Raw genomic sequence first — 25,678 nt, forward strand, 5'->3', positions numbered from 1 at the left:
GTCTCGATCTCCTGACCTCGTGATCTGCCCACCTTGGCCTCCCAAAGTGCTGGGATTACAGGCTTGAGCCACCGCATCTGGTCGAATCTTGTTTTTTATCCAGTACAATAATCTTCCTTTTGATTACATTGTTTAATCCATTTACATTTAATGTTATTGGTATAGTTGGATTTATGCCACCATTTTACTTTTTGTTTTCTATGTCTCAAGTCTTTTCTGTTCCTCGTTCTTCCTTCACTGCTTTCCTTTGCATTAAGTGAATATTTTCTAAAGTAGCATTACGTTTCTATAATGATTTTTTTAAAGTATATTTTTGGCATTTTCTTAGTTGTTGATCTAGGGTTTTATATACTTTTTTTCTTTTGAGACAGCATCTCACTCTGTCACCCAGGCTGGAGAACAATGGCATGATCATGGCTCACCACAGACTTGTGCTGGGCTTAAGCAATCCTCCTACCTCAGTCACCCGAGCAGCTGGGACTACAGGCATGCACCACCATGCCTGGCTAATTTTGTTTATTTTTTGTAGAAATGAGGTCTCACTATGTTTCCCAGGCTGGTCTCCAACGCCTAAGCTCAAGTGATTGATCCTCTTGCCTTGGGCTCCCAAAGTGCTGGGATTACAGGCCTGATCCACTGCACCTGGCTATACATTTGAACTTACTAGAATCAGCTTCAGATTTATATTTATTTATTTATTTTTTATTTTTGAGATGGAGTCTCGCTCTGTCACCCAGGCTGGACTACAGTGGTGCAATATTGGCTTACTTCAACCTCCGCCTCCCAGGTTCAAGCAATTCTCCTGTCTCAGCCTCCCAAGTAGCTGGGACTACAGGTGTGTGCCATCATGCCTGGCTAATTTTTGTATTTTTTTTTAGTAGAGATGGGGTTTTGCCATGTTGGTCAGGCTGGTCTCAAATTCCTGACCTCAGGTGATCCACCTGCCTCAGCCTTCCAAAGTGCTTGGATTATAGGCATGAGCCACTGCGCCCGGCCTCAGCTTAACATTTATATTAACTTTAATTTTAATGAGATGTAGAAACATGCCTCCTATGTAGCTTTTTTCCCTTTCCCTCCTTTTTGTGGCATTGTTGTTATAACTATCACATCTATAAATGTTACAAGCCCAACAATAAGTTGTTATAATCATTACTTTAAATAATTTTATGTTTTCTACAGAAGCTGAGAGAAAAAGGAGAATAAGTATATATAGCTTTTATTATATTAATCCTCTTTTTTAAAAAAATAATTTCTAGGCCGGGCACGGTGGCTCATGCCTGTAATCCCAGCACCTTGGGAGACCGAGGCGGGGGGATCACTTGAGGTAAGGCGTTCCAGACCAGCCTGGCTAACATGGTGAAACCCTGTCTCTACTAAAAATATGATAGCCAGGTGTGGTGGCGGCACCTGTAGTCCCAGCTACTCGGGAGGCTGAGGCAGGAGAATGGCGTGAACCCGGGAGGTGGAGGTTGCAGTGAGCCGAGATTGCGCCACTGCACTCCAGCCTGGGCAACAGAGTGAGACTCCGTCTCAAAAAATAAATAAATAAATAAAATAATTTCTAGTTCTCTTCATTTCTTCTCGTGGATTTGAGTGACATCTGGAGTCATTTCCTTAGCCCAGTACAGCTTTGCTCCCACCCACCTTTCTTGTCTTGCTTTTGGTAAATATACTACATTTTATATGTAATAAGCCTAACAATATGTTATATTCATATTTATACAGTTGCTTTTTAAATCAGTTAAGAGAAGAAAAATGAATTTATACTGTCTTCTATAATTGCATAATTACTTTTACCAGTGCTTTTTGTGGATTCAAATTGCCATCCGGGGTAACTTGCTTTTAGCCTGAAGAACTTCCTTTTTTTTTTTTTTTTTGAGACGGAATTTTGCTCTTGTTGCCCAGGCTGGAGTGCAATGGTGTGATCTGGGCTCACTGCAAATTCCACCTCGCAGGTTCAAGCAATTCTCGTGACTCAGCCTCCCAAGTAGCTGGGATTACAGGCACCTGCCACCACGCCCGGCTAATTTTTGTATTTTTAGTGGAGATGGGGTTTCACCACGTTAGCCAGGCTGGTCTCGAACTCCTTACCTCAAGTGATCCCCCCCACCTTGGCCTCCCAAAGTGCTGGGATTACAGGCGTGAGCCACCATGCCTGGCCTTGCCCAGTTTAATTTTGTCTCAAATTATATTGCCTGATGCTGAATAGCTCTGATTTTCTGTTTGCATCTGCTTGATAGACGTGTGCTCATTCTTCTGCATTTCACCTTTTTTTTGGTTTTAAGATCAGTTGTTTTAGATGTCTATCTCTCCACTTCTGTTGCAAATTTCTAAACTCACTAGTGGATAAGCTGCCTGCCACATCTGGGGGCATCTTGCCTGGCCGAGTGGTTGAGTGGTCGAGCTGTGTTGACAAGGCTCACAGTGGCTGCATGGGTACTTCTGCCATCGTCATGGATGCCGTGTTGCTCAGCAATTCTGAGATGACAACACAAACTCATGGGTCTCCCAGGTAGCTTTTAAAACAGTAAATTGGCCGGGTGTGGTGGCTCACGCCCGTAATCCCAGCACTTTGGGAGGCCGAGGCGGGTGGATCACGACATCAGGAGATCGAGACCATCCTGGCTAACATGGCGAAACCCCATCTCTATTAAAAATACAAAAAATTAGCCAGGTGTGGTGGCAGGCACCTGTAATCCCAGCTACTCGGGAGACTGAGGCAGGAGAGTCGCTTGAACCCAGGAGGTGGATGTTTCAGTGAGCCGAGATCGCGCCACTGCACTCCATCCTGGGTGACAGAGCGAAACTCGGTCTCAAACAAACAAACAAAACAAACAAACAAAAACAGTAAATTAACTCACGGCTAGAAGATACCAGCCAACAGCTTGGGAGGCCTCACATGAAGAGACAGTGAGAAGCTGTCTCCGCTGGGGAATCGGCGGTGGTCAGTGGCTGTGAGGAAAAGGAGGAGAGAGCCATCACCTGGTGCTTTAATTTTCGTCCCCACCTGCCTGAAAGCCCAGGTGGATGCAGGGCAGGAGAATGAGTGGAGGAGGAAGAGGAGGAAGAGGCAGGATGGAGAGCAGGGAGAGAGAGTGAGCCAACATCTTTGAGTCCCCGGAATTTAGCTTTGCCTGGAGCTAGATGCAACCCTCGGGCTTTTCGGTTTTGTAAGTCAATCCATTTCCATGTTAAGTTAGTTTGGAGTGTTTTTAACTTGCGACTTAAGAAATCCCAACGAATCCTGAGACAGCGCCTCCAGATCGGAAGTCTAGAAGCTGGTTGGGCATGAGCAAAGCTACGTACGCCAAGAACCCCAAGAGAGAAGAAGAATTTGGTAACGGCGCAACCGGATGCCATCTGTGGCTTGACTGGACACTGTTGGAGGCGTTTTTATTTCCGGAATTTTTACATTTCCTTTCCATATACTGTCCATATTAATGTCATGAGAAGAGAGCTGTGACATTATTTCAACCTACTGGAGCCAAATTGTTGCATAAAGTTGGGTCAGAAATGCTTTCCACTGAGGTGAGAGGACACCTTGCCACTGCCTGGAGATGGGTAGTTCTAGGGCTCAAACAATGGAATGAAGGAGTCAGACTGTCAGACTCCTGGCTTTCTGCTCCCACTGCCCCAGAGTGTTGGCTTGTCAGCCTCCAGCTTTTTACCTGATGGCCGCAAGATTGTGTGCGAGGCCAGGCATCTCGTCTCGGCACAAAGGGAGCGCGTAGGAGCAGGGCTCCTTCCCCAGAGCCTCTGGAGAATGCAGCCGTAGAGCTGCCTTGTTACCAGAAAGCGGTCCCAATCCAGACCCCAGAGAGGGTTCTCGAATCTTATGCAAGAAAGAATTTGAGGTGAGTCCACAGAGTAAAGTGAAAACAAGTTTATTCGGAAAGAAATAAAGAATAGCTACTCCATAGGCAGAGCAGCCTCGAGGGCTGCTGGTTGCCCATTTTTATGGTTACTTCTTTTTGTTTATCTGAGACAGTCTCACTCTGTTGCCCAGGCTGGAGTGCAGTAGCGTGATCTTGGCTCACTGCAGCCTCCGCCTCCTGGGTTCAAGTGATTCTGCTGCCTCAGCCTCCCGAGTAGCTGGGATTACAGGCACGCACCACCATGCCTGACTAATTTTTGTATTTTTAGTAGAGACAGGGTTTCACCATGTTGGCCAGGCTGGTCTCGAACTCCTGACCTCGTGATCCATCTGCCTCAGCCTCCCAAAGTGCTGGAATTACAGGCATGAACCACCGTGCCTGGCCTATTTCTTGATTATATGCTAAATAGGGGTGTGTTATTCATGCTTCCCCTTTTTAGACCATATAGGGTAACTTCCTGACATTGCCATGCCATTTGTAAACTGTCACAGCGCTGTTGGGAGTGTAGCAGTGAGGACGACCAGAGGTCACTCTTGTGGCCATCTCAGTTTTGGTGTTTTTTGCCGGCTTCTTTACTGCAAACTGTTTCATCAGCGGGGCCTCTATGACCTGTATCTTGTGCCAACCTCCTATCTCGTCCCGTGACTCAGAATGTCTAACCGTCTGGAAATGCAGCCCAGTAGGTCTCAGCCTTATTTTACCCAGCCCCTATTCAAAATGGAGTTGCTCTGGTTCAGACGCCTCTGACGGCCTCACTGCAAGAAGGGCTGGGACACAGAAGCGAGCTTACTTGGGGTGGATGGGGGGAGGCAGCAGGGAGGACTTAATCATGACTTTCCTCATGAGCTAGTAGAAAGTCCTACCTTTCTTGAGATTAAACTATGTAGAGTCACTACCTGCAAAAAATCAGATTTTGTCAACAGGGATGGAGGGGAGGGGTAGGAGATGGCAGCTAGGGAAGCGACAGGGATGTGTTTTATTTATTTATTTTTATTTTTTGAGATGGAGTTTTGCTCTTGTTGCCCAGGCTGGAGTGCAATGGCGCCATCTCAGCTCACCGCAACCTCTGCCTCCCAGGTTCAAGCGATTCTCCTGCCTCAGCCTCCCGAGTAGCTTGGATTACAGGCATGCGCCACCACACCTGGCCAAGTTTGTATTTTTAGTAGAGACGGGGGTTTCTCCATGTTGGTCAGGCTGGTCTCGAACTCCCCACCTCAGGTGATCCACCCACCTCGGCCTCCCAAAGTGCTGGGATTACAGGCGTGAGCCACCGCACCAGGCCAGGGCCGTGTTTTGACTTGGTTTCCGTCTGAGCACCTGGGCTGCTCACTGGTGGTTCAGCAGGAAGCCCCTGGCGCTAGTCTGTGGAGGGCATGTATTGAGCGGGTGAGCGCACACTGAGCGCCTCTGCACTGCAGCCATGGCTGGGGACCTGGGCTCTCCACCCGCCTCCTGCGCGGTTCGAGGCTGACCTCCCACCGCTTCTGCCTCCCGATAAATGAAGAGGCTCAGCTGGTGGAACTCCGTGTTTCTCTTCAGTTCTAAAAGCTCGGGCTCAACTTGCCTTGGCTCTCCGTGCCCTTCTTCTTAGTCCGCTGGTGCTGGCTTAGTCTCAGCAGTGACCTTAGTCACACTACCCGGGCAGGGCTCAGATGGACACACCTGCTTTTCAGAGTGAAGCCCCAGTGTGCTCCGGGACAAGGTAAGACGGGGAGGGCATCAATATTTGCACCAGGCCCTAGAGAGCGCCTCGGGAGCGGCACAGGCCTGGGAGCACCCAGTCCTGCTGAGTCTCAGGTTTCTCTCTGGGCTGAGGTCTCTCTGAGACCTGGACTCTGGGCTGAGTCCTGCTGAATCTCAGGTTTCTCTCTGGGCTCAGGTCTCTCTCTGGGTGAGGGCTGAGGCTGGGTCCAGGCCCTGCCTGGGGCTCCCCCCGAAAGCAGTCTGGGGCTTTGGGGGATGTGTCAGACACTGTCGGGCTGGAACAAATGGGCCTCAAAGGTTGGTTAAGTGCAGCCCCCGCCAAGAAAGCACTCTTCTGTAATTTTCCAGACAGTCCTCAGCCCCAGAATGCCTCTGGGAAGGGGACAGAGCAGCGCGTGGCAAAGCAGAGGCTGGAAGGAGGAGGAAGCGGGAGGCCCAGGTAAACCTCAGGCCACACTTGGGCCAGAGGCAGGGGCCAGGGGCCCGCGGGAAGGCAGCCAGTCCCAGGAAGGCAGCAGGCGCACTGACTGGGGCCCTGCCTTCCTCCTCCGGGTTACACAGTGTCCTGCGGGCTACCAGAAAGGTCCAGGGCGGGCGGTGGGGCCAGGGGTGCCTGGCCGAAGAGCAGAGGCCCCCACGGCGCCCTGTGTGTGGAAACCTCCGGATGGCCGCACGGGGGCGGGGGGTGAACCAAAGCCCTGGGATCGCCGGGGGAGGGGCAGGGGCTGCAGACTTGGGCTTAGGCTTGGGCTTGGGAGGAGGATGATCTGGAGGAAGGCCTACAGCAGCTTTCTATTCTTTCAGCCCTGAGCCCCCGAGTCCCCGCCTCGCATCCGTTCGGGCGCGGTGTAAACTCCACGCCTGAGCTCCACGAGACACGGCACGGAGGAGGGAGAGACGAGTCCACACACAGGCGTACCTTATTATATAGAATTTTACAATATATTTCTTTTCGTTTGCATATTTTACCCACAGCTTAACATCCTTTTTACAGGCTGAACTCAGTCAGGCTGATAGAATCAAAATTCTTTCAACCAAATAAGAAAAATTCAAAATCGTAAACCCGTAAGAAAACAAATTAAAAACGGTGATGAAAATACGTCACTCCTCTCGTTAGGAACAGTGTCTGTTTGTACAACAGGTATGCTCTGGAACAGGATTTCTTTACAGCGTAGGCACGTGTTTCCACCTTTGCTCTGCGAGCTTCGCCTCCTCTGGGCCTGGGGCTCCTGGAAAGCGCCGGGAGGCGGCGGCTCTGGCTCGGCAGCGCCACCCGGTGGCCGGAGGCAGAGGCGGCCGGGCGGAGCCGCGAGAGCAGCCGCGGGTGCGGGCGGACTCAAGCTTGTTGCCCGTGAACTGCAGCGAAGATCCCAGAACAGCAAGGACAGTGGGCGGACAGGTGCTCTGGGGAGCCCAGCGTTTATTTACAGCTGATCTTCCTGACGCGAGGATGGAGTACAGCGGCGGCCACTGCCACAGGGGAGGTGACTCCTGCCCTGCCACCCGCTTTACTCGGAGTCTGGGGTGTGGAGGGGCGTGGGTGGCGCTATCTCGTCTACCTTCCAGGTTGGCTGTGAGTCTGAGCACGCAGCGGGGCCTCCCTCCCAAGCACCAAGACTTGTTTCCCGTGAGTCCCCTCTTGGGAAGCTCCTTACTGGGAGACCTCCTCGGGCCTGAGGGATGCAGAAGGTGGGGCCTTCTCTGGGGTGGTGCAGGCAGCTCCCAAAGCAAGGTAGGTTTGGCAAAGAGCAAGATGGGAAAAGGGTTTCTACCGAGCCAGCAGCACCTGCCTATTCAGGTCCCAAGCCACGGGAACCAGGCCAGGCCTTTCCACCAGGGTGATGGCCTCAGTCCTCAGGCCACCGAGTTCCAGGACCTGCCCTCTGTGTTCCCATCTCCCTTGAATCCCACCCTCCGCCCGCCCCGGGATGGTTCTACCAGAACTCTGGGGCTTAGCTGAGAACCTAATTGTAGGGCCGTGAAGCCCGCTGCACCTTGGAGTCCAGACCCACAAGGCGGAAGTGCTCTTATAGGAAGATGCTTCCAGACCTGCAGACTCGGGCCCTTGCAATCCAGATCCCTGCAGACCCTGCACAGAGGGGTCTTCAGAGGCCACGGGGCACACTGGGCCATGGCAATGCCGACCTGGTCAAGCTTGGCCTTGGTGGTGGGGCCCCTTCTCTGACTCTGGCACTGTGTGGTGGGACGTGCTTCGGCCCAGACACTGCCCCTAAAGGCATGCTTCAACTCCACGGGTCCCACTAAGGCCGGCACGCAGCCCACACGCCGCCCACACACCAGGCTTGCTTCATGTTCCCAAGCGTGGCTCTGGAGGGAGAATCATCATGGGCACTCCAGGGCAAGACTAAACCCATCAAAAGAAAAATGTAAAACAGCACTGACTAGAACTAATGTCGTTATTGCTACAAGTGACAGCCAAACAGCCACGCAGAGTCCCAGAGGTGGGTATGACAGACTACCATGACTATCAAGCAGAAATAAAATTATGTGGGTTTTTACTCTTAAAATAAGATATCCTCTGATCATCTTCAAGGTACAGAAGCTCAAGCGTGCTCCTCACATTCTGCTACTTTCACAGAATGGTCAGTCCCCAGTCATGCCCTCGAGCCCCTCCAGGGAGACAGTGTGGTTTTGCTCTAAAAATGTGAGGTGGAAACTGAAATATGTCAAAACAACAACTGAGGAACTGCGGCTGTGCTGCCTGGTGCGTGAGAGCAGACGTACGGGGCGCCTGCCGGCTGTCCCCAAGGGCACTTGTTCTCCTCAAGGAGTTCCCTGGGAGGGCGCGGCCGTGCAGGGAGCTAGCTCGATGCCTGGTTCTGTACTGGATGCTTGGGGATCAGTGTGGCCAGGAGGGGCTCTCGCCAGTTTTGGTTTGGTGTGAAAAGCAAAGAGGTGCTCCCAGGCCGGGCAGCCACTGGGGGTCTTGCTGGAAAGGTGGATCTGGGTGGACTGTGCCTCCCTCTGAAGGCAAGTGCAGGCAGTTCCAGCTCCACGGAGACAGAAACTAGTTGAGAGAGGCCACTTCCAAGTCCTCCCAGGCCCACGGCTCCTGCAGTGACCGCCTCTGGAGAAGGCTGGTCTCTGAACCTTCTCAAGGGCCCCCTGCCCACCCTTTCTGAGGCATTCTGCACTGCTTGGCTTATTTTCAACATGCTACAGCCTGTGCTTGTGTCCAGCCTACGCACGGGAGCTCTTGGAGATGTGGCTGCTTGGCATCCTAACTGGAGTGAAGTCAGCTCAAGGAGAGCTGGGCACTGGCGCTACAGGAATTTTCCTGAATGAGGTTAGATGTCTGCTCTAAAATCCCTGTGGCAGATGAGCTAGTCCCATGCACGCCCCACCAAGGGCTAACGCTCCACATTCCAGAGGCGGGTGGCCTTGTTTGGGTAGTTGATGGCCAGGCTGATGGCAGCAATGTTCTGCAGAGCCTGTGGAGGGAAAAAGAGTTGTCGCCAATTGTCAGGAGCCACTCCCTCATTCAGTGAGTGCTGATAAGACCCTCAGCTGAGCACTGAGGACGTGGGGACGGAGGAGGGGGGCCCTGAGATGAACCAGATGTGTTCCCCTCCCCCAGAGGCCCGCAGGGTGGAGAGAGAGAGAAAATGCTATTAAGAGCACATGAAAGCTCCAAATGTAGGTAGGTATCATCACTGCCCAGAGGGGCAGTCCCAGGGCGGGGGCTCAGAAGGCTGTCTGCAGAGGTCTGGGAAAACTCTCTGGGGGAAAACAGTGCAAAGATGCAGGTGGGGAAGGGCATGGCACTCACAGGAAACGAACAGCCAGTGCTGGGGACCAGAGGAAGTAGAGAAAACAGGGCCAGGAGGGCATTGAGATGCCCTGGAGGCGAGGCCAGGCCCGTCAGGCTTTCAGGGTCTGGGCAGCAAGAGGGTGGAGGTGGCTGAGGGAGGAAGAGGGGGTTGGCAGGGAGATGTGTCAGGGAGAAACGTCAGGACACTGGTGCAGTACACTCAACAGGCTGTGGGGAGGGTCAGAAGAGGGTAAGGAGGAAACGCAGAATGGAGAGGGGCAGCAAGAGAGACCCGCCCACAGGCAAGCCGCCATGCTGAGCTTTGGGGCCAGGACGGGCAAATATCAAAATTTTGTTACATGATGTCATGAAACCTGGGGTGGCGGCGGCAATGCTGGTAGGTAGCTGTTGGGGGTAAGGGAGTTTCTACTCTGCCTACAGGTCTCGGGTGAATTCACACAAACTCTTCAGTATGGGCTGGGGGCATTCTCACTTCCGAGCGTACACGTCAAAGCCTATAGCAGGAAAGACGACCTTTCTCCTGCAAAAGGGCGGTGTGTTCGGAAAATACTTCCAAGGGACAGAGCGCCGCGCTCAGGCAGGGCTCTTGGCTGGGTGTCCCGGCTGGGTGTCCACCCACGGGTAACCCTGTGAGCCTCAGTGTCCCTAGCTGTCCTCCGAGGAGGTGGGGGTGTTGGGCCACACACGCTATGATATTCAAGGAGTCCAAGGTTCTCAGAATGTACTCGGGCCAGGCGACTCCCGAGACCCTTTTGGGGTCTGCAAGGTTCATTTTTGACTTTTCTTCTCCTGAGTATATGGTGGAATGTTCCAGAGCCTGACGTGTGATCTGACTGACTGCAGAAGCAGACATGAGAATCCAGCTGTCTTCTACGAGGCCAGACATGAGAGGGGTCTGCAAGGATGGAACACAGCGCCACCCTCTGCAGGCATTCCTTTTTTCTTTTTTGGTCACCTATTTGTCCCAGAGCACTCGGTAATTACTTTGTTTTGAAAAGTTAGAGTCGTTTTTCACAAGATGTGTTATTCATGTTAACATGAAATGCGTTCACTACTTTAAAAAAATAAATTGATAAAGGTTTAAACTTTTGCTTAATTTTTAAATTGAAAATCTCGTTTCTAATGGCGCATATGGATATACGCATAATAGACATATCCAAAAGCTTTCTGAGGTCCTCAGTCAGTGAAAAGTGTGAAGCGTCCTGAGACCAAACAGCTGTCAGAAAAGGAGTTCCGCTACCAGAGAAGCAACTCACATCTAAAAATATGTGAAATCTAACTCCACGGAAACTTCGAGAATCAGCCAAACTAAATTTAAGGCATCGGTTGTTTTGGTTTTAAAGACACAAATTCTTCTGACCCCACAGTTTAGAGTGAATGACTGTGATAAACGGGGCTCGTGCGTGCTCTCTGAGCAGCAGGAGGAAGTGACTGAATTGGAACAAGCTCTGTGTAAGCTCCGGGTGGATTCTGTCCTACTCAGATGCAATGCACAGACTTTCTCTGCCCTGGCAATGGTGAGATGGTGGTGTCCCAGCCTGGGGGCCAGCTGTGCTGGGGTGGAGAGAGTACCTGTGCCGCACAGCGGAGAAGGTGGTCATCCGTGGTTAGGGCCAGCAGGTAATCCTGCAGCACGCCAAGCTCCTGCAGAGAGAGAGCAGGGGCTGTGAGCAACAGTGCCAGATGCGCAGTGCAGCTCTCCCAGACCACCTGGGACACCTGCCTGCGAAAGCAGAAGCCTCTCATGGGCGGACGCTACTCACGCCGCCCAGCACCGCATGGCACTGCCTTGCTCAGAACCCCGGCGGGAGCCAGGTGCCTGGTGCCGGGGCCACCTCTGCCTCCACCCGCCCTTGGGTGACCAGGCCGGGACCCCTCCTCAAGCCAGTTTCCTCATGTGTGAAAGGAGATGGAAGCTAAAGAACTCTGAAAGGCCCTTTCAGCTCCCACATTCAATCAGTCTATTGTGCTGAGGGGAGGAAAAAAAGAGGAGGAAGCAGAAATAACCCATCATTTTATTTTCCAAAACTCACTGTTGTCAAGGGCTGATCCGGGGCGGTTTCTCCCCCATTGGCTCTAGGCCTGACAAAATAAGCAATCTCAGAGCTGACCTGAGGGTTTCCCAGGCCTGGGAGAGGCGAGAGCCTCAGACTCTCAGCCATGCCTGTCCTGTGTGGCCTGTCGAGACCCTGGCCACTCAGGCTCAGATGAGGCAGCAACTTCTGCCCTGGGTAGCAGAGGGAGCAAATGCACACGGAGGCACCAGGCTCCCTGCCCAGACCTCAGGCCTCACCTGGGCACGGTTCTCGGTGACGAAGAAGAGCTCAGTGAGGGCACGATGCAGGGGAAGGAGGATGCCGGGCTGCGTCACGTCCTCAAACAGGCCGTACTCCATGTGGGTAAAGAGCTGCCATAGGGGCTTCAACAGCACAAGGTCACACAAGTCACTGCAGGAGGAGCCCCGGAGGTGGTCAGTTTACTGAGAGCCATGCCAATGTCACATGGCTTACAGCTGGCAGGAACCGCAGGTCAGACCCTCCCTCTCCCATAGCTGGTACAAATGATTATAAAGTCGTTTCACCTACGCTCCCCACAAAACAGCCACGAATAGTCACCAACAGCAAAGAAGGAATGGGGCAGAATCTAAACTTCAAAACCAGGCTCCAAGGGAACAGGAGGTCGGAAGTGTGCTCACAGGGATTACTGTGCATCTTGAAAAATGGATGTTATGGGCTACACATGGTGCCTCACACCTGTAATCCCGGCACTTTGGGAAGCTGAGGTGGGAGGATCACTTCAGTCCAGGAGTTGGAGACCAACCTGGGAAATACAGCGAGACCCTGTCTCTACAAAAAATTAAAATAAAAAAAAAAAAAAACTAGCTGGGCATGACAGCACCCAGCTACTCGAGAGGCTGAGGTGGGAGGATCGCTTGAGCCCAGGAGTTGGAGGCTGCAGTGAGCCATGAGTGCACCACTGTACTCTAGCCTGGGCAACAGAGTGAGACCTTGTCTCTTAAAAAACAAAAGTTATGAAGACTTTCCAGTGACAGTGGGAACTCATCTCAAGATAAATATTAAATGAAAAAAAGCAAGACGTGGCCGGGCGTGGTGGCTCACGCCTGTAATCCCAGCATCTTGGGAGGCCGAGGCAGGCGGATCACGAGGTCAGGAGTTGGCCAGGAGACCAGCCTGGCCAACACAGTGAAATCCCGTCTCTACTAAAAATACAAAAAATTAGCTGGGCATGGTGGCGGGCACCTGTAATCCCAGCTACTAGGGAGGCTGAGGCAGAAGAATTGCTTGAACCCTGGAGGTGGAGGTTGCAGTGGGCTGAGATCACACCATTGCACTCCAGCCCGGGTGACAGTGCGAGACTCTGTCTCGAAAAAAAAGGAGAAAAGAAAAAAAAAATCAAGATGTAAAACTACATATACAAAATAAAATTCAAAAATAACCTGCATATACAGCATTTTCTCTATGCATAAAAAAAAACAGTAAACAGACACAACAAAAGATGCCACCAGCAGTTGACCCTATCAGCTTTCTAGGTTTTCTACAATGCTCACTGCTTTTATAATCAGAAAAGAACACTTAAGACAAGTGTGGTGGCTCATATTTATAGTCCTAGTTACTCAAGAGGCTGAGGTGGAAGGATCACTTGAGCCCAAGAGTTCACGGCTACAGTGGCTATGATGGTGCCACACTGCACTCTAGCCTGGGCAACAGAACGAGACCCCACCTCTAAAAAAAATTAAAGAAAAAAAAAAAAGATGGCCAGGAGCGGTGGCTCATACCTACAATCTCAGCACTTTGGGAGGCTAAGGTGGGGGGATTGCTTGATTCCAGGAATTTGAGATCATCCTGGGCAACATGGCGAAACCCCATCTCCACAAAAAAACAGAAAAATTAGCTGGGTGTGGTGGCGTACGCCTGTAGTCCCAGCTACTCAGGAGGCTGAGGGGAGGGTCACTTCAGCTCGGGAGGTGGAGGCGGCAGTGAGTTGAGATGGTGCCACTGCACTCCAGCCTGGGCGAAAGAGCCAGACCATGTTTCAAAAAAAAAAAGATAACGATGACTACCATTGTTATGATTTTCAGCTTGGCTTATGAAACACAAGATGCTTGCAAGGTTGCTCAGGCAGAAAGCTTTTCCCTAAGTAAAGCAGAGCCTCTGCTGAGAGAATGAACTGAGGGTTTTTTTTTTTTTTTTTTTTTGCGTTTTTACTCAGAGGAAGGCTGTGTTTTAATTCCAACTCAATATCCTTTGGAGAAGAAAAATTATGAAATAAATAATACTCTAGAACTTGTTATATGGCTATATATAATTATATAATATTGGATTTTGTTTTTTAAAAAAAATCTGCTTTTTTTCTTATGACTTGAAAAATTATTGTGTATATTTAATTGTTATCTTGAAGCCAATCTCTTTCTCCCAGAGGAATAAATCTTCATAAAACAAACGGGAAAATTCTGATAGCTTTCCAGCTGGGTTTTCAGAGAAGCATCAGCATGTGAGGTACAACGTACCTGCGAGCTGAGAAGGTCCCTCCCCTGAGGACTGCCCCTTGTGTGGGGCCTCTGGGCCAAGCCCTCAGGCAGGCCCCTCTCTCACTCTATGAGGAGTACACATGAAAGAGGCTAGGGTGGCAAGGCATGCTGGGAGTTCCCTCCGGGCTCGGGACAGAGGGTGCGGGAGTGTCCCCACTGGAAAGAAGGTTGCCAATGGCCAGCACACTGTGCAGGAAGGGGCACAGGTCTTCCTTCCTGCTGCAGGCAAGAAGGGCCCACCAGCCAGGAGACCATGGAGATGTTCCATGTTTCATAAGCACTGCTCAACCAGACTGTGCTTACCGGACTCGACGCTCAAGTGAACAGAGCTAAGCCCATGTGGGGCTGAGTGATCCTGTCTGTGTATGAGGAAATGGGGGTAACAGCAAGCATGCCCAGCTCTCCCCTCTCTCTCCATGCTGCCTATGGACTGACTACACAAGCCATCTTGTTCTCTCCCGACTTTGAGAGTCCTTTGTTATTTTAATGACAGTTCCATATTCCATGAGAAGACAACCTGTTACTTCAAATATCATCACTGCACTCTGGCTAGCATTCTGTGTGCCTGTGTCTGTGTGCCTTAGAAATGCAGGAAAGAGGAAGAATGAGCTCCTGACAGGGAGGGTTCTGAGCAAGGAGGGTGGCGGCCAAGCAGACAGACAACATATATGGCACAGTCACTACCACCTTCTCTCATAGATGAGGAATAAGGCAATTATGTCTACAATTCCCAATTCAACACTATATGTCCTACCTATAGCGCAAAAGGCAAGAACAGTGTCTAAGCATTAAGAGGAAGAAATAACATTTATTTACAGATGACACGACTGTACACCAAATAATCTGCATATATAGTCTTAGAATGAACAAATTTAGTAAGGTCACTGGATATAACGGCAATATACAAAAATTAATTGTACATCAGCAAAAACAAAACTAAAATTAAAAAATACCAATTATAGTATCAAAAACATTAAATACCTAGTAATAAATTTAACAAAATGTTAAGTCCTCTACATAGAAACCTCTAAAATATTACTAAGACCTAAACAATAGAGGAATATAAAGAGAGGAACATATAATGGCTATGGATTAGAGGACTTGGTGTTCTAAAGATCTTGAGTCTCATCAAATTGATCTATAGTCGCACCACAGCACTCCAGCCTGTGTGACAGAGTTAGACTCTGTCTCAAAAAAAAAAAAAAAAAAAAAATCTGTAGAGTCAAGTGGACATCCGAATGGAACAAAACTGACTTGACGCTTACCCCTTCTATCACACACTCAAATGCATTCCAGGCAGATACTCCTCTAAGTATGAAAGGAAAAACAAATTCTAGAAGATAACATAGGGAATATCTTCATGACCTTCGAGTAAGGCAAACATTTCTCAAACAAGACACCAAGAATGCTAGCATAAAGCAAATGACTGAAAAACTAGAAGACATTAAAGCCACAAATGTCTTTTCATCAAAGTCACCACTAACAGCATGAAAGGGCCAGCCACAGAGTGGGGATATATACGCCTGGCAAAGGGCTGCCCTCCAGGACACCGCTTACCTGTGGCCGCAGCATCGCACAATCCTCAGAAGTAAGTGGATGGCTTTTAATCGTTGATGGCCAGTCTGGCGACAGGCCACGCCCACCAGCCATTCCCAAATTTTTGCCAATGGGAGATGAGGCACAACCCTTTCTTCTGACAACATCTGCTTCAAAATCTCGAATCCTGGCCAACACCCCAAAACACGGATATATAAACAGAGATACATAATAAGTAATATTATTATTAAAGTATAACAATTGTGTACGTTAAGAATTCTACATTTTATAAACTGCTCAAATTTTAATAACTGTGATCATTTAAATTCTGGCTGAAATTAAGACTTTTGTAAAAATAACACACGGGTCATATTTCCAGTTCCTTTTTTCAGAATGCCCTGGCAAATTCTAAGAGAACAACCATCTTCTTCGGGTCCTGACAGAATGCTTCTCATAGCTGGCCATTCAAGTTTACAACTAGCCAATGAAATCACATTCAGGAGTGACAGGTGTGGGGCTTGTGAGACAAATTTGGAAAGTGTGAGAGACAAGTACCTGCTTTGATTTTAACCAAGATCAGTGACATCATGGCACCCACAGCCATGGAGTGTCCCTGGCAGGCAGATGGTGCGAACGCAAAGCCCAGAGCACACACCTGTCTGGAACCGCCCCAGGTGTCCGGCCGTCACGGTGAATCTGTAGCCCCACTCGGTGTTGCTCATGTCGGAGGTGAAGCGGTAATACAGAGTGTCTCCTAGGCACACAAGAATCAGAGGCCGATCAGGAACTGAAGCAACAGGGAATGGCAACAGTGGTGTTTCGGATGAAAGCTATTAAACCCCTTTCAACATTCTCCAGTAAGTTCCCTTCTCAATATTAAGTTTAAACACTGCCTGTGAAGAATCTATCTAATCGAGTATTTGTTTCACTACCTGGAAGTTCAAAATCTTTCCACTTCTGCTGAGACCCGCTGAAGCTGTGTCGATCTTGCTGGAAGTCACTACTGCTGGACATGGCTAATTCGTCACAGCCCTCCTCTGTGTTGCACTGAGAGTCGAATTTGATTGAGAGGTAGATGGCACCAGGAATGTGAACTTTATCCTAGGGAGGGGAAATGGAGAATACTTCTGTCGATGCTGCTCACTAGACACTAACTGCAGCTGTCCCATGCCGAGTCCTGTGGCTGGACCTGGGTGCGTGAGAATGAGGGAACCACAGCCCTGGCCTCCAGGAGTGCAGAGTTCAGCTGGGGCGAGGAGCATGCACAGACTGCAAATATGGTGCGAGGGAGGCACAGCGGGGCAGGCAACACGGGGCCCCAGAGAAGGAGTGTCAGGTTGCTGTGAAGAGTGAAGAGGACAGGAGGACCCTGTCAGGAGAAGGCAGGAGTGGGAGGCAAGGTGGACCTGAGTGCATGGGGTGCATTTCAGACAGGAGAACAGTCCTGTGAAGGTCTAGCATGTTCAGGGAACGGCAAGGAGCTTGGCATGTTTGGAGTAAAGGATGTGCTACATGGACACATATGCTTGGGAAGCAGGAACAGGGACAAGACCTGACTCCAGAGAGACTGGCGGGGCAGACACTGAAGGCCCTGGGCATGAAAATGAGGCACTCAGACTCTGGACAACAGGGAAAACCCTGGAAAGCTTTGGTAAGGCTTGCACGGTGTAGCATCACTGACAGCTGGTGTGGAGCAAGGCTGGGCTGAGGCAAAAGTGAGGAAATCAGAAAGTAGCAGCAAGAGGAACCCCAGAGAAGGGCAACGGGTGTCCAGGGTCAGTGGAGAAGACAAGACCTCTTTGGGGTCGAACCTGATGGCTGACCGCATGTGCCTGTGTGGGACCAAGGGAGTGGGGCTGGAGCCCAGGAACATGACGAGAGAAGAGACTTGGAAGAAAGACAGGTTATACTTCTGAAAAACAAAATCTCAGCTGGCCAATAACCCAGTTGTAAATCGGTTTTCATCATCCACCTTCGCTGCTGCAAGTGCCTTCCACTCAGAAGTAGATGCCTGGGCAACTCCAACATTTCTGTTTTCTCTCCAACATTTTTAAAAGTGCTAATGGGGGCCAGGTGAGGTGGCTCACGCCTGTAATCCCAGCACTTTGAGAGGCCGAGGCAGGGGGATCACCTGAGGGTCAGGAGTTAGAGACCAGCCTGGCCAACACAGTGAAACCCCATCTCTACTTAAAATACAAAAATTAGCTGGGCGTGGTGGCAGGTGCCTTTATTCCCGCTACTAGGGAGGCTGAGACATGAGAATCACTTGAATTCGGGAGGTGGAGGTTGCAGTGAGCCGAGATCACACCACTGCACTCCAGCCTGGGTGACAGAGTGAGACTCCGTCTCAAAAAAAAAGTGCTAAAGAGATATACATGGCCTTAAGTCAATGAGAATAACGGAGGCTGCCCCATTCCTGCCTCATCAAAATGCCTACCTCCCTTCCAGGCACAACGTTAAGGATGGAAAAGATGAGACTCTGATTCAGTTCTGGGAAATTTAAACAGGGGCTGTAGTATCCAAGGTGGGGGCAGGTCATTAGGTGGCGGCTAAAGAGTGAGGGTCCAACCTGGACCACATTCAGACTCACTGTCTCACTGTGAAGCCAAGGACTCACTCTGAGGAGCTTGCTGCAGGGAAAGTAAAGCTCTCCTCCAGGGCTAGGTGGCCCATTTTCTTCTATTAAAACAAGAAAGGCCCGGAGAAGAGAAGACTTGCTTGTACAGAATCCCTGGCCTCAGGGAGGCAGACTGCAGTTTGTTCAAGGAAGCACTTTCTTGGACAGGTCTCTGCTGTCCAGCAGGAGATAGCCACGGAGGGAGCTGATGAGGCCTCTGCGGCTCAGTCGCCCTTATAGGGCGTGCCGGCCCCAGGCCCTACCTCGAAGTTGGTGTTGTTGTTATACGGGTGTTTCGACTCCCTCACTTGCACCTCCATTCCCGGCTCCTCCATGAACTGGCAGGCAGCCAGGGCCATGGTCCCCAGCATGTCCTCTCGGCAGCCCTGGAGCACTTTCTGCAGGATCTGGTGGGAAGTAGACAGACAAGGTCAGGGCCTGCTAGTGGCATCAGGAAGAAGGGACAGTTTACTTCAACCCAAGACCCACCCAAAGGTGCTGGCATCATCTTAGACCTAGGACGAGCCTCTGTGACTCCACCACCCAAAACCAACTCCACCAGCCACCTCTCACTTGACCAGGCTCTTACTGTCAATCAGGACACTGAAGTCCTTTCAGAATGATACTGCTTAGAGGTGGTCTGAAAGAACTAACTGAACCAATCATAAAGGGTCCTGGTCCTTGAGGGAGTCCCCAGCCAAGCAGGTGGATTGGCCTATGGATAAATAATGACCACACAATGTGACGGATGCCTCGAGTGAGGTGCAGAGTTGGGAGCTCTAGGTGGCAAGAACTGGGGGAGGACACGTCTATGCAAGGGCCTAGTAGAGGCAGGGTGGCTCCCTCTGTCCCTTCCGAAAGATAGATATGCTAGAGCAAGCCTGCCAGCACCTGCAGGGCTGCAAGACCGGGAAAGGACCTCGAGGTCTGGTGGTGTTCTCAGATGGGCAAAGCAAGGCTGAGAGGCCAAATGAACTTCCTCATGGAGTGTGTGTGTGTGTGTGTGTGTGTGTCTGTGTGTGTGTGTGTGTGTGTGTGTGTGTGTGTGTAGATGGGTGAGGGACAGGATCAGAAAGGAGCTACCGAATGTGCCTCAAGATTTCTGCACTTGAAAACTGGGAAGATGGCGACAAAGCTTTCTGGTTCAGCTGGGAATTGTGCTCAGGGCCCCTGAGTTCCTCACTAGCCCAATCCTTGGGAGAGGATACAGTGGCCCTACCTTTGCTGCATTCACACCTGTCAGGGAGCTGCACAGCCACACAGGTAGCCTCGCTCCAGGAAGCACTCACTGGAGGAAGCCTGTGGGGCAGAGGAAGAACCTGGTGGGTGAGCGCAAGCTCAGTCTGCATAACTACCTTCTCCCACTCATGCTTTTCTTCCAGCTGCATGAACATATCCAAAATGTAGGTCATATGGGCAGGGCCACTGAGCTCCAGGATGTCCTCGCTCACTGGCACGTGGCTAGGCCACTCGGCGAGCAGGGATGCAAGCACGTGGCGGGCGTACAGGACAGCTGTGGCCTCGTTCACTCGGAAGAGGTAGTCCCGGACAGCCCTCTTACTCTTGCAGTTCAGCTCCTTGTGCAGGAGGGCGGCGCTCTTGCTACGGCGCTGCTTGGCATAGCTCTGCTGCAGTTCACTCTCTGTGCTGGAGATCAGCTTCTGGGTCACAGGGTTTGATTCAGCAGTGGCTTGGTCGCAGCGTGCAGGACGGGACTGCAAACCCAAGACCACCATTACAGAGGTCTAGCCTTCTTACAGTGGTGGTATGGGGTGGGGGATGGGGTGCAGATACTTTGGGTCCAAGGTCGGGTGACATACCAAGCATGGCAGGATAATCATGTCTGTATCCACAGCTTTGGCACTCTGTTCTTCCAGCCTCAGACTCTTACTGGGCTGCCACCGCTGAGCCAGGGACCGTATCCTTTCATCTGTGGTGAGCTCATCACCATCAAACCTGAAGAAGGGCAGCACAAAGTTGAGTACCAACAGTGTAGAGAGGCCAGTTTTAACCTGCACTTAAACTTGTTGGCAATGTTGATCAGAGTTGTTTTTCTGTTAGTATCAATGACATTATCATATTCTGTGTTTCGCCAACTGGATTCACAGCCTTCACTTATTCATGGATACAGAATGCATGTATGCTCTGTGGCAGGAGATGCAAACTCTCCTGCAAAATCCATTCTCCTTTTCTATCTTTTCCATTTTTTAAATTAATTTAAATGTTTTCATTAAAAAAATTTTTTTAAAAAATGTATTTGTTTTTTTGGAGATGATGTGTTGGAGCTATGTTGCCCAGGCTGGCCTGGAACTCCTGGGCTCAAGTGATCCTCCTGCCTCAGCCTCCCTAGTAGCTGCGATTACAGGCTCACACCACCATGCCTGGACTCCCCTTCTCTCTTTTTTAAAAAAAAATTTAACAGAGTTTAACTGAGCAAAGAGTGATCCCCGAATTGGGCAGCTCCTGAATCAGGATGGGTTCAAAGTGACTCCACTGCTGTGGCTGGAGGTTTACAAACAGAAAAAGGAAACTGACACACAGAAAACAGAAGTGAGGTACAGAAACAGCTGGAATGGTTACAGCCTGGTGTTTGCCTTATTTGAACGCAGTCTGAACAGTTGGACGACTTTGGCCAAAACTCGGTGACCCTTCTCTCTCTCTAAAGCTCCCCGAGTTTTAGCAAGAGCCACAGTCACCCAGCTAGAGAAATGGTTAGCAGCTAGATGTGCTGATGCCCCTGGGTTCTGGGCAGTGCAGGTGAGCGAGATGGTGTGCCACCTCTGGAGTCTACTGGACTAATGGCGCACTCCCTTCTCCACCTCCCCTCTTTCCTCTGGGCTAGAACTGAGAGGTGGGGTGGCCGAGGGAGCTTTCTCTCCACAGATGAGAATGCTGGGATTGCTGGGTCCCTCTGTGGAGCAGAGCTGTCACCCACCCCAGACTCTGCCTACCTCTGGACTGTTATGTGAGAGAAAAACAAATTCTATCTGCCCTGATCAATTATATTTCTGGTTTCTTAGTTACAGCAGCTTAGACTGTACCCTAACTAATGCAACCCTGCTTCATCTCACAAAGGCTTTTAGGCAACATATAAGAAACTAATAAAAGAGAAACACGAAATACAAAATAAAAGAAAAATTAAATGAGAATTTACAATGAGTAAGAAGTCAAAATTAGGATACGGGGGATGGAGACTAGATTGCAGATATGTAAAGTTCTACCCAAATTAAAAAGTTGGGCCCAAAAACTAGCTCTGAACTTCCTGGCCAAGAGAAAGGGAATGTTCTTAATTTTAAAAATCTCTTGAGCAGAAGTTCCTGCTCTGTGCTATCTGCTCCCTGGGATTACACATGAGAGACATCTTGGTGCCTGCCCAATTTCTGTGTCTGTAAAATGAGTTTCCTCTCAGACGCAGACTACAAACATAAGTTTTAAAGAGGAACCAGAGCGCACTTCGAAGATGATCCAGGTAATGTAGCACAGGCCACCTCCCACCTCGCCTTACAAAGGACTAGCAACTGCTTCCCGGCCTGTCAGAGTGTCGATCGATCCAGGAGGCGCACACCCTCCCGCCCTCACATGTTCTCTCCCTGGCCACGCTTCAGCTGCACAGAAATGTCCCTTACCTCTTCTGCACCTCCAGGAAGAAATAATCGGTCTTTTTCATCTGCAGTTCGTATATGGCCCGGAGAATGTGCAGAGGGGCGCTGAGGGCATCATGAGCCATCTGGAGGCCAGGGGAGGACGCAGACAAGACCCATCAAAAGTGCTTCAATACAGTATTGATAAACTGAACTCAAAACTGAGAAGACAATATAGCAAAAGCTGCCACAGGTTATAATTGAGGAACATTATATGGGTAGTTTAAAAAGCATATAAAATTGTGAGCACTAAAACATGGACTATAACACCTACATTACAACTGTAACTTCAAAGGAAATTATAAAACACTGAAACCCCAAAGAAATATCCTATCAACAAAATACAATGCTGATAGTAGATACTCACCACATCGTATTCATGCCTAGCGTCTCTATAACTGTTTTACACTCAAGTTTGACAACTAGCACATACATGGGCACTGTATTTTCTTTTGATTTTTTTTTTGACACAGGGTCTCACTTGGTTGCCCAGGCTGGAGTGCAGTGGTGTGATCATAGCTCATATCACTGAGTACCCAAAAGCGTAGAAAGGCAAGAGTTTTAACCTGCACTTAAACTTGTCAGCAATGTTGATCAGAGTAGTTTTTCTGTTAGTATCAATGACATTATCCTTTTCTGTATTTTGCCAACAGGATTCACAGCTTTCACTTATTCATGGATACAGAAATGCATGTATGCTCTGTGGCAGGGGATGCAAACTCTCCTGCAAAATCTGTAAACTTGAACTCCTGGCCTCAAGTGATCCTCCTGCCTCAGCCTCCTGGGTAGCCAGGACTACAGGCGCATGCCACACCTGGCTAGTCTTATTTTTTGTAGAGGCAGGGTCTTGCTAAGTTACCCAGGGTGGTCTTGAACTCCTGGCCTCAAGTGATCCTCCTGCCTCAGCCTCCCAAAGTGCTGGGATCACCGGTGTGAGCCACTGTGCCTGGCTGGGATTTGCTTTTTCTGACATTCTACGCTACATTCTGTTTACTCTTCATTTAGTCACAACTTCTGAAGCCCAAGCCCTCATCATTTTCATATTGTTCTGAGGAAGAATAGATTACCTAGGAAAGGTAAGAGTGTATTTCTGAGAAACTATGAGGAAGGAACTATTGTATAGAGTTCAGGGACGAGCCTTAGGGCTTTAGTAAGTTCTCGAAATTCATGCAAAATTTTACATACATATTTGAATGTGTATTTTATGGGGAGAGAGGACCTAAAGCTTTTGAGTTTATAACCCAAAATATTAAGAACTATTGCTGTGGGGCTTTTCTGTTCTTCTGGATCAATTCTGCACAACAGAGACTGAGTCTTTAGGAAGTGAATTCTCAGGACAGCAGACGGAAGCATTTTCATGTTTAGGCTAAAACATGGCCCGGGCCAAAGAGAAGCCATCCCTCAGAAGCCCCTCCCAAGCCACAAGATGACTCAACAACACACCAAGAAACATATTCTGGTGGGCTCATCCAGGCCCTCAAGGGGGTCCAGCTTTTTCTGCTCTGGGTCGCCAGGGCTGCTGACTGGCCGTTCCACCTCTTCCTCTCGGTCCCCTCGCTCATCCAGCTCTAGGTCTCCGTGCTCAGCCAAAGCGTTGATCTCCTTTTTTGAGGAGTACAGCATGATGGACAAAATCTACACGGAAAGAAAATCCAGCTGAATGTGAGCACTCAGTGGGCGGGAAGATGGTACAGTCCTTTAATCGTGAAAATATTGGGCCTAACTTTTTAAGACATCCGAATTTACTTGAAGAATGTGCAATTAGAAAAGAAACACGAGTGTATGTTTAATTATACTTTGTAACCGAAGAAATACTAACTGAACACTATGGGGACCTTTGTGTTTATTAACTTTCCCACAGATGGTATAAACTGCTATCATCCTTTTTAGAACTTCTTTTGGCAAAATGTAAAGAGCCAGGAAAATACTCATATGCTTTCACCCAGCAACTCATCTGTTACAAATAATGTAAAATATACAAAGTTATTTTCATAATATGCTCAGTGAAGCACTAATACCAAAAAAACTGAAAGCCACCTTCATGTATTATATGTAGCCATAAAAAATGTTATGAAAACTACATCAAAACCTAGAAAGCAGCCCACATGCCATCAATTTATTTGAATACGATGCTCAAGATGCAGTCTGGATTTACACATGCACCGCAAAATGCAGAGAAACAAAACGAGAAGGAGAAAACACACAAAATGCTAATGGCACCTGTGTTTGGAATATAGAGTTTGGAGGGTTTTTTTTTCTTTTATAAAGTTTTCTGCAATGTGATTCTAATAATAAAAAATTTTAATTTAAAATATTCTCTAAGAATAAAAGTTCAAATACTCTCCAAATTATCCATTAATACGTTTTAGCACATTTTCCTTAAACCTAACCAAATCCTCTTCTGGCAATTGAGAGCTGTTTCTGCAGGTTGCAGCCTCTGCTGGGCCGTGAATGGCCGCTCACTCTCTCCTACGCGGCGGCAGCCTTTCTTGGGCCGAAAGCTGGCACGGGGCACAAAAAGTCCACAGGGAATCACAGTAGTTCCACTAAGAAAACTCTAAGGTCTACGGGGAACAGTAATAAAATTACAATGATCAACTAAAATCCTACATACAAATAAACATAAGTGAGGACAAATTTAGAGACTGATTTTGGCTGAAAGCAACTTTAAAGGGAAATACTAATTCAAGGGTATACTTTATTACCATGATATAATGGTTAATCAAGTGTTTCCATAAAATGCTTCTCTCCCACTGTTCTTTGAACAAACATTAAATTCATTTTCCCCGACAGGGGTAGACAGGTGTCATAATCCCTATTTCCGAAAGGGAATACAGAAGCAAGGGAGTTTTCAACACTGTACTAAATGAATGTGCACAGGGCAGAAGCAACTGGAACTCGGTAATGCTTCTAACTCCTAGGCCAGTACATCTGCACCAGGAAAGAGGAGCAGGAGTCCCTCTCATCTCTTACTTCCAGGTCCCGGAGGAGCCACGTTTTACTAAAGCCAGTCCCTTTGCTGCACTTTTTCACCAGCAACTTCAGCAAATCGGTCTGAAGGAAGGTAGCATGGGTCTCTTCAAAACCGTGAGCCTGCCAAGCAGAAAAAGAATGATTTGTGACGGCTTTGGAGTGAAGAAGGTACAACCTTAGCCATAACTCAGTCTGTTCATTCACTCTTTCATTCATTCATTCATTCATTCATTCAACACATACTTTTGAATGAAGCCTATTTTATGCCACACCCCCCTGCTCTAACTTCCAAAAGCTGTCTGGGGCTCTTTAGGCTAAAATCCAAGCCTCTGATCATGGCTGACAAAGACCTACAAGGTCCCTGCCTGCTTCTCCGGCTGTGTCCCCCTTTTCCTGCATTATTCTAAAGCCTGGGAGGTGTTCTTTCTGCTCCTTGACCACCACGCTTGTTCCATTCTGAGGCCTGGAGCTTGCTACTCATTCCGCGTGGAATGATCTGTCCAGTTTTCCCAAAGCTGACTCCTCATCTATCAGTTCAAATTTTACTAGAGAAAGGCTTTTTTTGACCCACAGCAGTTTTTCTTGCAGGCTCCCTGTTGTCTCTCTTGCCAGTCAGACCACAAGCTCCAGGAGAGCAGGGACCTTCTTTCTGGCTCCAACACTACATATTCAGTTCCATCTGGCCCTTGGTGCTCAACAAATACTTGCTGAATGAAGGATTCAAAGACAGAAATTATTGCTGCCCTTAGGGAGTTTATTTTCCCTTTCCTACTACAATGTAAACAATGGAAACAGTAGCACATTGTAATAAATGTCATGAACTAAAGAAACAGCAGACTGGGCACCATGGCTCATGCCTGTAACCCCAGCACTTCGAGAGGCAGAGGTGGAAGGATGGCTCAAGGTCAAGAGTTCAAGACCAGCCTGGGAAACATAGCAAGACCCTGTCTCTACAAAAAAAAAAAAAAAAAAAAAAAAATTAACTGGGCA

The 25,678-nt window shown here is 49.1% G+C and overlaps 1 protein-coding gene across 1 annotated transcript in view; it reads right to left on the reverse strand.

The window, feature by feature from the left end:
- Nucleotides 1–6,499: 6,499 nt before the first annotated feature.
- Nucleotides 6,500–25,678, reverse strand: part of ZZEF1 (zinc finger ZZ-type and EF-hand domain containing 1) — a 137,912-nt gene continuing 118,733 nt past the window's right edge. The window contains exons 44-55 of the mRNA XM_024235183.3: nt 24,689–24,808; nt 23,159–23,350; nt 21,701–21,801; nt 19,895–20,030; nt 19,430–19,789; nt 18,338–18,481; nt 16,390–16,558; nt 16,113–16,211; nt 15,479–15,644; nt 11,666–11,819; nt 10,945–11,016; nt 6,500–9,031 (exon numbers count right to left, since the gene is read on the reverse strand). Of these exons, the coding sequence (XP_024090951.3) occupies nt 8,951–9,031; nt 10,945–11,016; nt 11,666–11,819; nt 15,479–15,644; nt 16,113–16,211; nt 16,390–16,558; nt 18,338–18,481; nt 19,430–19,789; nt 19,895–20,030; nt 21,701–21,801; nt 23,159–23,350; nt 24,689–24,808 (1,794 nt within the window). The 3' untranslated portion in view covers nt 6,500–8,950. The remainder of the gene's footprint in view (nt 9,032–10,944; nt 11,017–11,665; nt 11,820–15,478; nt 15,645–16,112; nt 16,212–16,389; nt 16,559–18,337; nt 18,482–19,429; nt 19,790–19,894; nt 20,031–21,700; nt 21,802–23,158; nt 23,351–24,688; nt 24,809–25,678) is intronic.

This window comes from Pongo abelii, chromosome 19 (assembly GCF_028885655.2).
Source record: "Pongo abelii isolate AG06213 chromosome 19, NHGRI_mPonAbe1-v2.0_pri, whole genome shotgun sequence".
NCBI classification, from domain to species: domain Eukaryota; kingdom Metazoa; phylum Chordata; class Mammalia; order Primates; family Hominidae; genus Pongo; species Pongo abelii.